General features: G+C 38.3%; 2 protein-coding genes across 2 annotated transcripts; both read left to right on the forward strand.

The window, feature by feature from the left end:
• The first annotated feature begins 777 nt into the window (after positions 1 to 777).
• LOC101466207 (extracellular calcium-sensing receptor-like) lies at positions 778 to 3,991 on the forward strand. Its single transcript, XM_012917097.3, has 6 exons — positions 778 to 866; positions 1,011 to 1,296; positions 1,467 to 2,039; positions 2,379 to 2,501; positions 2,733 to 2,856; positions 3,093 to 3,991. Exons 1-6 carry the CDS (start codon positions 778 to 780, stop codon positions 3,989 to 3,991), a joined length of 2,094 nt encoding a protein of 697 aa, XP_012772551.2.
• Positions 3,992 to 9,802: 5,811 nt separating this feature from the next.
• Positions 9,803 to 12,938, forward strand: LOC101465913 (extracellular calcium-sensing receptor-like). Its single transcript, XM_076892041.1, has 6 exons — positions 9,803 to 9,891; positions 10,032 to 10,317; positions 10,429 to 11,001; positions 11,357 to 11,479; positions 11,700 to 11,823; positions 12,040 to 12,938. Exons 1-6 carry the CDS (start codon positions 9,803 to 9,805, stop codon positions 12,936 to 12,938), a joined length of 2,094 nt encoding a protein of 697 aa, XP_076748156.1.
• The last annotated feature ends 410 nt before the right edge of the window (positions 12,939 to 13,348 follow it).

A 13,348-nucleotide genomic window follows, 5' to 3' on the forward strand; every position in this document is an offset into this window, starting at 1 on the left:
GTTTTTTCAGCACCCAACACAAACAACAAGAGTGTAGAAATGAAAAGTGTTGTATCACACAGTCAAGAATATAAACAAATGCAGACATTCTTGCAATGGAATGACATGCGTGGCTACAGTCATCAACATGATCATCTTGTTAAAAAAATTCAGGATACTATATAATAATTTTAGCAGGCCTGTTTTTAAAGTAATGAATATGCATAATTAGTTTAATCATGCATGCAGTGTTATGCAGCAATTAATATCTTAATTACTGAAAAGCCAGTGCTGTGCTTTGCAGGCATTTCACATCAATAGCTTCCACAATAAACTGTTGTGGAAGAAATGACTGTCACTTTCTTGAGGAGACACAACATATATTATTCTCACCAACCTCAAATGTATACTGTAGTCCTAAACACAAAACTCTTGACATCAAACTCTTGGTCATCTACAGGTTATATGTGGAAGTCTGTATAGAAGAAATGTGAATTTTTACTGACAACAGACAAAATAGATTACTGACATTTGAAAATATATAATGAGTAGAGCAATTATTTTCCTTGTTGTTTCAAGCTTACCAATCTGAAATCACTGTGCCCTTTGGGAAATGAGAGAATGTCTGACTATATCTAATACTGTCGTTATAAGAACTGTGCTCTCATGCATATATGATAATAGAGCACAAACATGAAAACAGGTATCATCTTATTCCTCTGTATCCTCACCATGAACACTGGCTGTGAACCGTTTGGCAGGTTTGATGTGCCAAGTTTTTTTAAGGAAGGTGACATAATGATCGGAGGAATCTTCCCAATTTTGATCAAAGAAATACTCAGCACTTCTACATTTGATAAGGAGCTGCCTAAAGTGCAGTGTGAAGGGTATGATTTAACACAAACATTTTTGTTCATTTGTCATGCATGTATGTTTATTTGTGTTTTAATTCTTGAGATTGTAGTGTACATACATGTAAAGCAAAAGCTTGGTTACTTTATGACTTGTATCAATCACTGAAATGTCTTTAGGTTTGACCTGAGAGTTTTTCGATGGACACAGGCAATGATATTTGCCATTGAAGAAATCAACAACGATCCTGCTCTGCTTCCAAACATATCTCTTGGCTATAGGATCCTTAACTCTTGTGCATCTCCAACAAATGCTTTACGTGCTGCACTAACACTGGCTAGTGGAGTAGAGGAGGTAGATGTATCTTCTCATTGCCCTCCAGCTATATCTGCTCTCATAGCAGAATCTGGGTCATCTCAGTCAATAGCTGTGGCTGGAATTCTTGGACCATTTCATATGCCAATAGTAAGAGATAACTAGACAATAAGATACAATTATATGTTTTATGATGCTGCGTGCAAATAGTAAAAGAGATAAAACTGTATGTTTTATGCCATGTGATATATGTGATATTTTGGCATTGTATGATGTATTGTTGCATGCACACTGTTTCAGTGTTCTTTTCTCTTTTATAGATCAGCTACTTCTCAACGTGTGCTTGTCTGAGTGACAGAACTAAATATCCTACATTTTTTAGAACAATCCCCAGCGACTATTTCCAGGCAAAAGCTTTGGCCGCACTGGTCAAACATTTTGGATGGCAGTGGATTGGAGCCATACAGTCAGACAATGATTATGGACGTAATGGAATTCTTGCTTTTAAAGAGGAGGTTGAAAAATTTGGGATTTGCATTGCTTTTGTGGGTACAATTCTACGTACATACACTAAAGACAGATTTTTGAAAGTTGTGGAAATAATAAAACAGTCAACTGTCAAAGTAATTTTGGCTTTTGTACCTGAAGGTGACTTTTATCCTTTGATGAAAGAAATTGTGAACCAGAACATTACAGGAATTCAGTGGATCGCAAGTGAGGCCTGGATAACAGCATCTCGACCATCCACACCTGAAATATACACAGCTTTTGGTGGCGCCCTCGGATTTGTTGTGCAGAAGATGGCTATTCCAAATTTCAAACACTTTCTTACAAGTATTAGTCCTTATACAGATCCACATGCACCTTTCGTGAAGGATTTCTGGGAGATTATCGTGGGTTGCATGCCCGTTTTACCAGGAGCACGCACAAGTACTGATGACACAACCAAAAGATGTACAGGCAATGAAACATTAATGAATTCCGAGCATGTTTTCTTCAATGTCACAGAGCTCAGAGTGACCTATAATGTCTATAAAGCAGTTTATGCTATTGCACATGCTCTGCATCAGCTGGTATTTTGCCAACCAGTTGGAGCACAAACAATAAAGCGATGTTTGAATCTTTCAGAAATTCAGCCCAAGGATGTGAGAAATGGTGCAATTGAAAATTACAATTCTTCTGACTGAAGAAGAAGCTCATAAAAAGCTGATAAATAATCCTTTCCTTTCTAGGTCAGTAAAAGCTTACAAAGGGTGAATTTCACAAATCAGTTTGGGGATGAGGTGTTTTTTGATGAGAATGGCGATCCTCCTGCTTCTTATGACATCATTAACTGGCAGTTGATAAATGGAAAAGTGCAACATGTGACACTTGGTCATTTTGCATCTGCTGCAAACGGCAATTACAAACTCAATGTCCAGGAGGAGAAGATCGTGTGGAGGACAGGAAAAACAGTAATTCTGATGTCTCTTTTTTTCCCATGCAGTACACTTTTAGTATCTCAACTTTATTTGAATTGTGGCAGTAAGATCATTTCAACACTTATTTATCATTGCTACAATACTTAAACATTTCTTTTGCCACAGGTCCCCACATCACTGTGTTCTAATATTTGCCCATCTGGTACCAGAAAAGCTCAGATTAATGGAAAACCAATTTGTTGTTTTCACTGTGTATCCTGTGCTGATGGAACTATAGCCAACTCAACAGGTAGACAAGTAGACCAATATATGAAGTGTATATGTCTTATCAAATCGAGCATACTCAGTATAATATCACATATTTAGTGTATACAAATAAGTAATATTTAAAATATTAATGTGGTAGGGCATCATCTTGATTTCTAATTAATTTCACTGCTTTTTCTGTCAAGGAAGTTAAATCTTTGACTAACACGGTCTCTCAATTCATTATTCACCCTTTCTGTTTATCATCAACAGGTGCAGCAGACTGCACACCTTGTCCAAAGGAATACTGGTCCAATGAGAGAAAAGATGATTGCATTCCTAGAACTATTGAGTTCCTGAAATATCATGAGCCCATGGGAATAGCTCTAACACTTGTATCCCTGTTAGGGGCCTCTCTCTCCTTGGCGACAATGGTGGTTTTTATTAACTACAGAGAAACTCCTGTGATAAAAGCCAGCAACTTTGAGCTGAGCTCTTTCTTATTGTTTTCTCTTTTTCTGTGTTTTCTCTGTCCTCTCACTTTCATTGGTATGCCAACAGTCTGGACATGCATGCTGCGCCACACCACTTTTGGTGTGACATTTGCCCTTTGCATTTCCTGTGTCTTGGGAAAAACCATTGTTGTTGTCACAGCCTTCAAAGCCACATTTCCTGGCAATAAAATTACTGGACAGTTTGGTCACGCACAACAAAGAATCATTGTTTGCTCCTGCACTTTGATTCAACTAATAACATGTGTGTTGTGGCTGACTTTAAGCCCACCTTACCCACATACGTTGTTCACATACAGCAATAGGATGATTGTTCTGGAATGTAACACAGGCTCTGAGTTTGCTTTTTATGCAGTGTTGGGATACATAGGGATCCTTGCAATCATTTGTTTGATCCTGGCATTTATGGCAAGAAAACTTCCTGATAATTTCAATGAAGCCAAATTGATCACATTCAGCCTGCTGATATTCTGTGCTGTGTGGATTACCTTCATCCCAGCATACATCAGCTCTCCTGGAAAGTTCACTGTAGCTGTGGAAATATTTGCAATTTTGTCTTCAGCATTTGGCTTATTAATTTGTATTTTTGCACCCAAGTGTTACATAATATTTCTTAAGCCAGAAAAAAATACCAAGAAATGGGTTATGGGAAAAATTATAAAGTAAAGAAACATGATATTGTTCTATGTTAAACCTTTATAAACCAAGTATCCTACAGGCCGCCTGGAGTTGTCTTCTAATTTTGGGTGTAAAATTACAAAATAATTCAGAGCACGGTGGCATTGTGTTTATCATTGTTGCCTCACAGCAAGATGATCCTTCAATTCTACCATCAGGACAGGGTGTTTCTGTGTGGAGTTGCATGTTCTCCCCGTGGGTTCTCCCCAGGTGCACCGGCTTCCTCCCACAGTCCAAAGACATGCACTTTGTGGGGATAGGTTAATTGGAAAATCTAAATAGCCACTAGGTGTGAATGCAGGAGTAAATGTAAGGTACACCCTGTCCAGGGTGTACCTTGCCTCTCGCCCTATGACAGCTGGGATAGGCTCCAGCACCCCCCGCGACCCTGAAAAGGATAAGTGGAAGCGAGTGGATGGATGACTTGATAGCATAAGTGGTTAACAAGTCATTTTAATGTAAAGCACACATGGTAAAATCTAGGCAGAGCTAATTTTGTTGTCTGTGTTTGGACAACAATACCTTGTGTATGCTTTGTACTAACACGAAACACCACATATGTTTTTTATTAAAAAGCTTGTTTTCTTTTTTTAATGAAATCATTTCAATTTTGTCTCTAGCACAAACAGTAGCAAAGTTACTTCATTTAAAAGCACCTCTAAAAAAAATGGAACCACAGCTGGGTCAGTGGTGAAAAAAGGGTCAGTGATGTTGCCATTTATGTTTTGATTTACATAAGCTATATTTCACTAGTACAGCTATAAGTATTTCAATGTCCTGTAACTTAGTAACACTATCAATGTAGCAATATATGTAACATATATGTTGTATATACGGCCTTTCGTTAAATATATACATTGGGGATATTTTAGACACATCTAGATCATGGCCAGTTTTAAAGAGAAGAAAGATTGATTGAGAGCTCAGACATTGCAATGCATTCTTCATAGTCCCCACCATAACGCACAAATTTCCCCGCCATCGGATCAATAAAGTCTCATCTTATCTTATCGTGCTGTTTTTCATGTAATATAGACATACACCCCCCTCCACAAACACATGTATGGATGTATATAAATAGATAGATAAATAGATAGCTTGTGATGGAGAGAAATAGGCTTTTGTGTACAACATTAAAAATGTAATGCAATGTAACTTTGAAAAATCAGATGGAAAAAGAATAAATCATAATTTAAAGCAAGATTACTCCACTTATACTATCAATAATTGTATATCCCCTGTCTGTGACCTTGAAAAGTGAAAAACTGTGGTAATTTAAACACCATGGAGCTAAAGCGTTTTTTTTTTTTTGTTGTTGTTGTTGTTTTTAGAGGTTGTTTTTCCCTGAAATGAAATGAAATTACATTTACTTTTGTATAAGTAAATATTCATTAAAGCCCTGCTGCAAATATTGTGCGACTTCTAGTTGGCGGTTGAATAAAATTTCCCTAATTACACACCTTCCTCTTTTTTTTCCTAAATAAATAAACCCAAGTGGATGCTCTTTGAGCTTCTGAACAGCAAAATAGGTTTAGGCAGAAACTGAAATATAAGTAAAAGAAAACCTCAAAAACTCTCTCTATGTTATTTATTTGCTCAAAAATTTACTGTGACCATCAACTGGTCCATGTAAAATTGTAAATGTGGGCCATTTTTGGAAAGGATGAAGTGACTTTAGTAATGTGTCATCTGGATATCATGATAAAGTAGCCCACATGGTGAACTATGAATAATTTGTAGGATTGTTGTAAATTGATCCATAAAAATTGTGCAATTGAATTCTTAGTTATTATACAGTCCTGATCAAAAGGGGTGCCGATTGGAGCCCCATAAACATCAGCTGGTATCTGAGACTGAAGGGCTTCAAAAACAAAAAATGTCTTCAAAGGCCTAGTGTCCTTAAACGCCACAGAACTGACCATTTGAGCTTTGCAGGAGAGCATCAAACATGGGACCTTAAAGGGTGGAAGAAAGTTTTATTCTCTGATGAGAAAAAATGTAACCTTCATGGTCGTGATGATTCCCAATATTACTGGCATGCCAAGCAGATCCCACCTGACATGTTTTTGACACGGCACAGTGGTCGCGGTACAATAATGGTCTGGGGTGATTTTTCCTTCAGTGGAACAATGGAGCTTCAGGAGGTGCAGGGGCATCAAAAAGCCACTGTCTATGTCCAGATGGTGCAGAGAGCATCCCTCATGACTGAGGGCCCTTGTCTGTGTAGGAACGACAGGGTTTTTCAACAGGACAACGCTACAGTACACAATGCCCGCAGGACAAGGGACTTCATCCAGGAGAATACCATCACTCTTTAGGACCATCCTGCGTGTTCCCCTAATCTAAATCCATTTGAGACCCTTTGGGGATGGATGGCAAGGGAAGTTCTCTAAAATGGACAACTGTTCCAGACAATAGATGCCCGCCGTGCGGCCGTCTTTACCACTTGGAGAAATGTTCCCACTCACCTCATGAAAATGCTTGCATCAAGCATGCTGCAACACATTTTATTAAGTGAAAACAATAACAGTGGAGTTATTCATTACTGAGTTCTTGTTTGGAACTTTCTGTTTTGGGGGGGTGGGTGTGGTTTTTTTTGGAGGTATGGTCCTAAGCTTTTAATAAGCTGTAAAACAACATGTTTCAGTTTAAGTGTTGTTTTCAAGAAATTGCATGAGTTTTTGCCATTTTTCAAGTGGTTTTAAACGTTTGATGGGATTTAACTCTTTCAGCTCCTCAGCTGTAACATAATCTGCCCCATTTAAAGATCCCATCCACAACCCATTCGACTCTTTAGTATAGGGCTGGGTATCGTCACTGATTTCGAGAATCGATTCAATTCCGATTCACAAGGTCCCGAATCGATTCGATCCACGATTCAATTTAATTCGATTCTATTCAATTTGAATCTGGGAAATTTTGACAGAAATATTATAATTCAGATCAGTACATTTACATATTTTTGTATCTATAAAAAGGAAGCTGACACACGCAAGACTTTATCAAAGGTGTGAGCATCATAGCAGATGCCTTTGTGTCAACATGAAGGTGATTTTCCTGGCCTGGGATTTTATAAAAATATTCTGCAGTACATCAAAAACGAAAGAAAACCATTAATCAACACATGATTGTAATCTGAAGTTACAGCGGTTTTATTAGAGACAGGGCTAAGCATTTTGCATTTTGCATAATTTTAAAAAGTTTAAATTTGTTCAGTATTGAACGGCAGAAATTAGGTTTTCTTTTCGGAAGTATATAAAACGCACACAATGCACCCGACCCCTATGGCGCCTCCTGCGGGTGGTGGGCCTGCGGGAGGATGGGCCCATGTCTCCTCTTCGGGCTGTGCCCGGCCGGACCCCATGGACTAAGGCCCGGCCACCAGACGCTCGCCCTCGGGCACCCTCCCCGGGCCTGGCTCCAGGGCGGGGCCCCGGTAACCCTATCCTGGGCAGGGTAAACTGTTCCCTCGGTGTCCTTTCCATAAGGGTCTCGTTTGCTTTGCTTAGGCTGCTGCCCCTGCGACCCGGCCCCGGACAAAGCGGATGAAGATGGATGGATGGAAGTATATAAAACGAAAAAAAAAAAAAAACGTCGGCCGACAGCGCTGTAAACAACGGTAGTCTTGTGCGTAACAAGTAAGCGAATAATGAAGAAAACAGATTTTTAGACGGGAAACTGTTCTTGAAGTACAGAGAGAGAGAGAGAGAGAGAGAGAGAGAGAGAGAGAGAGAGAGCTGTGCATCGTGGTCGAAGCAAAACAGTAAAATTAAGAGTGAATACATGACAATGTTTATGTGAAGCATAGTTTGGATCTTCTTTTGCTGCTGGTTCGGTCAATATTGTTTGGAGAGAATTCAAACTAACAGCTTTAGAATCAGCGCATAAAGGGCGTGAACACAAAGCGCGGACCCGCCGACAGATCAGAATCAGCAAACTGTCGGTTTTCAGCCCCGACCGTGAGAAAGGCATCATCTAACTGATTCTGATCCGCGGGTCACGCTGTGTGTTTAAGTCTTTGTGCAGAATCCGTGTTCCTGCTCTCATTTACTGTCTTAGCTGTTTGGTGGTGGTTGAAATTTTGTGAGATTTCACCTGAGATTCTGGCATTTCGGGCAAAATAAATTTATATTAAAAAATTGATTCAGGATTTTAATGAATTGATTTTATGTTATCCAAGCCAGAATCGATTTTAATCAATAAATCGATTATAAAAACCCACCCCTACTTTAGTATTTGTTCATCTTTTATGTAATTACACAGTTCCCTATACACACACACACACACACACACACACACACACACACATATATATATATATATATATATATATATATATATATATATATATATGTATATTTATGTGTATGTGTTACTCACATCTAGATCGTTCTGGCTGATTTTACAGCAGCCTTTATATTAAAAATATGTGTAAATCATGTGATCATGTTACTAAGCAACACATCAAACCTCAAAATTCATTATATGATGAATAAGTCCATCTAAAGAAAAAAAAAGAACTTTTTTGCTTCTCTGTTTTGCCTGTCCAGTTGCTATTGCTATTATTATTAAATATATCTATTGAAATCGTTTATCGCTGCCTTTAAGATCTGTTATGAGACAAGGAATTGGCACTGCAACCCGTTCTCACTCCCAAAGCGTAACATTTTACGCTAGGTGACAAATCGTCACCATATTACGTTTTCGGCTACCCACCACGTTCCTAAATGACGACCTCGGAAAAAAGAGGAAATATGAGAACCGTCTGGACTGAATCTACACATGTTCGCTCTTTTTCTTCAAATCGCTTAGAAACACGCTATTTAACTTCATTAAAGTCCTGGTTAAGGTCAGGAATAAGGTTATGGTCAGGGCTAGGGATAAGGTTAGGTTTAGGGCTGGAATACAGGGCTGGAACATCTATTACCGCGGAAGCGTCATTGCACTGGATCCCAGCCATAACCCGCCGCGTACCATAAGAACGCCGAAGGTCTCCTTTCGCGTTCCTCAGGAACGCCGCGGGACGTGACAAAACGTTGACATGTTACGCCTCGGGAGTGAGAACGCTCTGGGCACAAAGGTATAGATTACACAAAATTGTAATTTAATAATAATGCTGCCAATGAATCACGACAGATTTTTTTTCATGCAGTATAGACACACACACGCACACACACAAACACACACACACATACATATAGATAGATAGATAGATAGATAGATAGATAGATAGATAGATAGATAGATAGATAGATAGATAGTTCTGTGTACAAAAACAAAAATGTAATGCAATTTAACTTTTAAAAAGCAAAATCAAAACGAATAATTCATCATTTAAAGCTAAATTAATCTACTTATAGGGGCAATAATTGTATTTACCCTGTCTGTGAAAAACTGAAAAACTGAAAGACTATGGATAACTTGTACATTACCTAGCTAAAGAGTTTTCTAAAGTCCCTTTCAAATTTCTTTATGATTAATGTGCATTGCAAAAGTAGTTTTAGACACTTTTCGATACAAGATAGTTTACTGACATTTAACAATACGTGTAGAGCATTAATTTCCTGATTCCAAGTTTGCCAATCTAAGATCACTGAGGCCTTAGGGAAATTATAGCACATTGACTACATGTAATACTGTTGTTATAAGAACTGTGCTCTCATGCCTATATGGCAATGCAGTGCAAACATGCAAAGAGGTATCCTCCTATTTCTGTGTGTTCTCAGCACGAACACAGTATCTGGCTGTGAACTTTTTGGCAGGTTTGATATGCCAAGTTTGTTTAAGGAAGGTGACATAATGATCGGAGGAATCTTCCCAGTTTTGATCAAACAGATACTCAGCACCTCTACATTTGATAAGGAGCCGCCTAAAGTGCAGTGTGAAGGGTATGATTTAACACAAACTTTTACATATATCATGCATGTATGTTTATTTGTGTTTTCATTCTTGACATTGTACTTTACATACATGGGAAGCAATGGCTGGGTTACTTTATGACTTGTATCAATCACTAAAATGTCCTTAGATTTGACCTGCGAATTTATCGATGGACACAGGCAATGATATTTGCCATTGAAGAAATCAACAACGATCCTGCTCTGCTTCCAAACATATCTCTTGGCTATAGGATCCTTAACTCTTGTGCATCTTCTACAAATACTTTACGTGCTGCTCTAACGCTGGCTAGTGGAGCAGAGGAGGCAAGTGCGACTTCTCATTGCCCTCCAGCTATATCTGCCCTCATAGCAGATTCTGGGTCATCTCAGTCAATAGCTGTGGCTGGAATTCTTGGACCATTTCATATGCCAATAGTAAGAGATAAAGTTGTATGTTTTATGATGCTAAGTGATATTTGATGTTTTGGCATTGTATGATGTATTGTTGCATGCACACTGTTTCAGTGTTTTTTTTCTCTTTTATAGATCAGCTACTCCTCAACGTGTGCTTGTCTGAGTGACAGAACTAAATATCCTACATTTTTTAGAACAATCCCCAGCGACTACTACCTTGCAAAAGCTTTGGCTGCACTGGTCAAACATTTTGGATGGCAGTGGATTGGAGCCATACAGTCAGACAATGATTATGGACGTAATGGAATTCTTGCCTTTAAGGAGGAGGTTGAAAAGTTTGGGGTTTGTGTTGCTTTTGTTGCATCAGTTCTACGCACGTACACAAGAGATACATTTCTAGAAGTTGTGGAAATAATAAAACAGTCATCTGTCAAAGTAATTTTAGCTTATTCTTCTGAAGGTGACTTTTATCCTTTGATGCAAGAGATTGTGAACCAGAACATTACAGGAATTCAGTGGATTTCTTGTGTGGCTTGGATAACAGCACCTCGACCATCCACACCTGAAATACATAGATCCTTTGGTGGAACTCTGGGATTTGTAATGCAGAAGATGGCTATTCCTAAACTTAAACACTTTCTTACAAGTATTAGTCCTTATACAGATCCCAATGCACCTTTCGTGAAGGATTTCTGGGAGATTATCGTGGGCTGCACACCTGTTTTGCCAGGGGTACATGCAGCTACTGAGGACACAACCAAAAGATGTACAGGCAATGAAACATTAATGAATTCCGAGCATGATTTCTTCAATGTCACAGAGCTCAGAGTGACTTATAATGTCTATAAAGCAGTTTATGCTACTGCACATGCTCTGCATCAGCTGATATTCTGCCAACCAGTTGGAGCACAAACAGTAAAGCGATGTTTAAACCTGTCAGAAATTCAGCCCAAGGAGGTGAGAAATTGTTTAACTGAAAGTTTAAATTGTTCAAATAGTCTGAACAAAACCAATAATTGAACGTTTATACATACCTAATACATAATCCTTTCCTTTCTAGGTCAGTAAAAAGTTACAAAAGGTGAATTTCACAAATCAGTTTGGTGATGAGGTGTTTTTTGATGAGGATGGCAATCCTCCTGCTTCTTATGATGCCATTAACTGGCAGTTGATAAATGGAAAAGTGCAACATGTGACACTTGGTCATTTGACATTTGCTGCAAATGGTGATTACAAGCTCAGCATCGAGGAGGAAAAGATAGTGTGGAGGACAGGGAAAACAGTAATCATGATGTCTCTCTATTTTTACATGCAGTACACTTTTAGTATCTTATCCTTTAGTATTCTCTTGTTAACACATAATCATTTGCCTCTAAAATACTTAAATATTTCTTTTGTCACAGATGCCCACATCGGTGTGTTCGAATGTTTGCCCAGTTGGAACCAGAAAAGCTCAAATTCAGGGAAAACCTATATGTTGTTTTGACTGTGTACCCTGTGCTGATGGAACTGTAGCCAACTCAACAGGTAGACAGAAACATATCAAGAGTGTATATCCTGTAAACGTTGAACGTGTACATTATAACATGACATGTTTAGTGTCTAAATATAGCTAATATTTAAAATATTAATGTCTTACTTGCATCATATGCTTTTTTTAAGTAGATTTTGTAATTTATTATTATCCCAAATGTACATCTAGATACACCACTGACCCTTTCTGTTTATCCTCAACAGGTGCAGCAGACTGCACACCTTGTCCAAAGGAATACTGGTCCAATGAGAGAAAAGATGATTGCATTCCTAGAACTATTGAGTTTCTGAAATATCATGAGCCCATGGGTATAGCTCTAACACTTGTATCCCTGTTAGGGGCCTCTCTCTCCCTTGCCACAATGGTGGTTTTTATCAACTACAGAGAAACTCCTGTGATAAAAGCCAGCAACTTTGAGCTGAGCTCTTTCTTATTGTTTTCTCTTTTTCTGTGTTTTCTCTGTCCTCTCACTTTTCTTGGTCAACCAACAGTCTGGACATGCATGCTGCGCCACACCGCTTTTGGTGTGACATTTGCCCTTTGCATTTCCTGTGTCTTGGGAAAAACCATTGTTGTTGTCACAGCCTTCAAAGCCACATTTCCTGGCAACAAAATTGCTGGAAAGTTTGGTCATGCACAACAAAGAGTCATCATTTGCTCCTGCACTTTGATTCAAGTGGTAATATGTGTGTTATGGCTGACTTTAAGCCCACCTTACCCACATACGTTGTTCACATACAGCAATAGGATGATTGTTCTGGAATGTAAAACAGGATCTGAGTTTGCTTTTTATGCAGTGATGGGAAATATTGGGATCCTTGCTATCATTTGTTTGATCCTTGCATTTATGGCAAGAAAACTTCCTGATAATTTCAATGAAGCCAAATTGATCACATTCAGCCTGCTGATATTCTGTGCTGTGTGGATTACATTCATCCCAGCATACATCAGCTCTCCTGGAAAGTTCACTGTAGCTGTAGAAATATTTGCAATTTTGTCTTCAGCTTTTGGCTTATTAATTTGTATTTTTGCACCCAAGTGTTACATAATATTACTTAAGCCAGAAAAAAATACCAAGAAACATGTCATGGGCAAAACTACAAGCTAAAAGTAAAAAAAAAAAAACAGTAACAATTTATATTATGTTGCCATTTTTGTGTTTACATTATTGTTATTATTATTACATTTATATTACATTAGTAGACATTACGAGTCACTTACAATTCTGTGACACATTAAATAACAGAGTCTGGGTATATGCATATTTAAATGTAATTTTTGTCTGATAAAGGATTTATAATTAACATTACAGTACACTGCAAGATATGTTTTATGCTGCTGAAAGAAATGGATGTGAGTGAGTAGTTATAGACCTGTACACAAATGCAACAAAATTTAAGATAAAAAAACAGACTCTGGCCTGCTTATCAGTCTCTAACACCATTACAGGCAAGATGCAGTAAATCCTTTGAAATAACCATGTGTTCCACGCTGTACAATGAGTGCTATTCATAAATG

The sequence above is a fragment of the Maylandia zebra genome, linkage group LG14 (assembly GCF_041146795.1).
Source record: "Maylandia zebra isolate NMK-2024a linkage group LG14, Mzebra_GT3a, whole genome shotgun sequence".
Classification (NCBI taxonomy): Eukaryota; Metazoa; Chordata; class Actinopteri; order Cichliformes; family Cichlidae; genus Maylandia; species Maylandia zebra.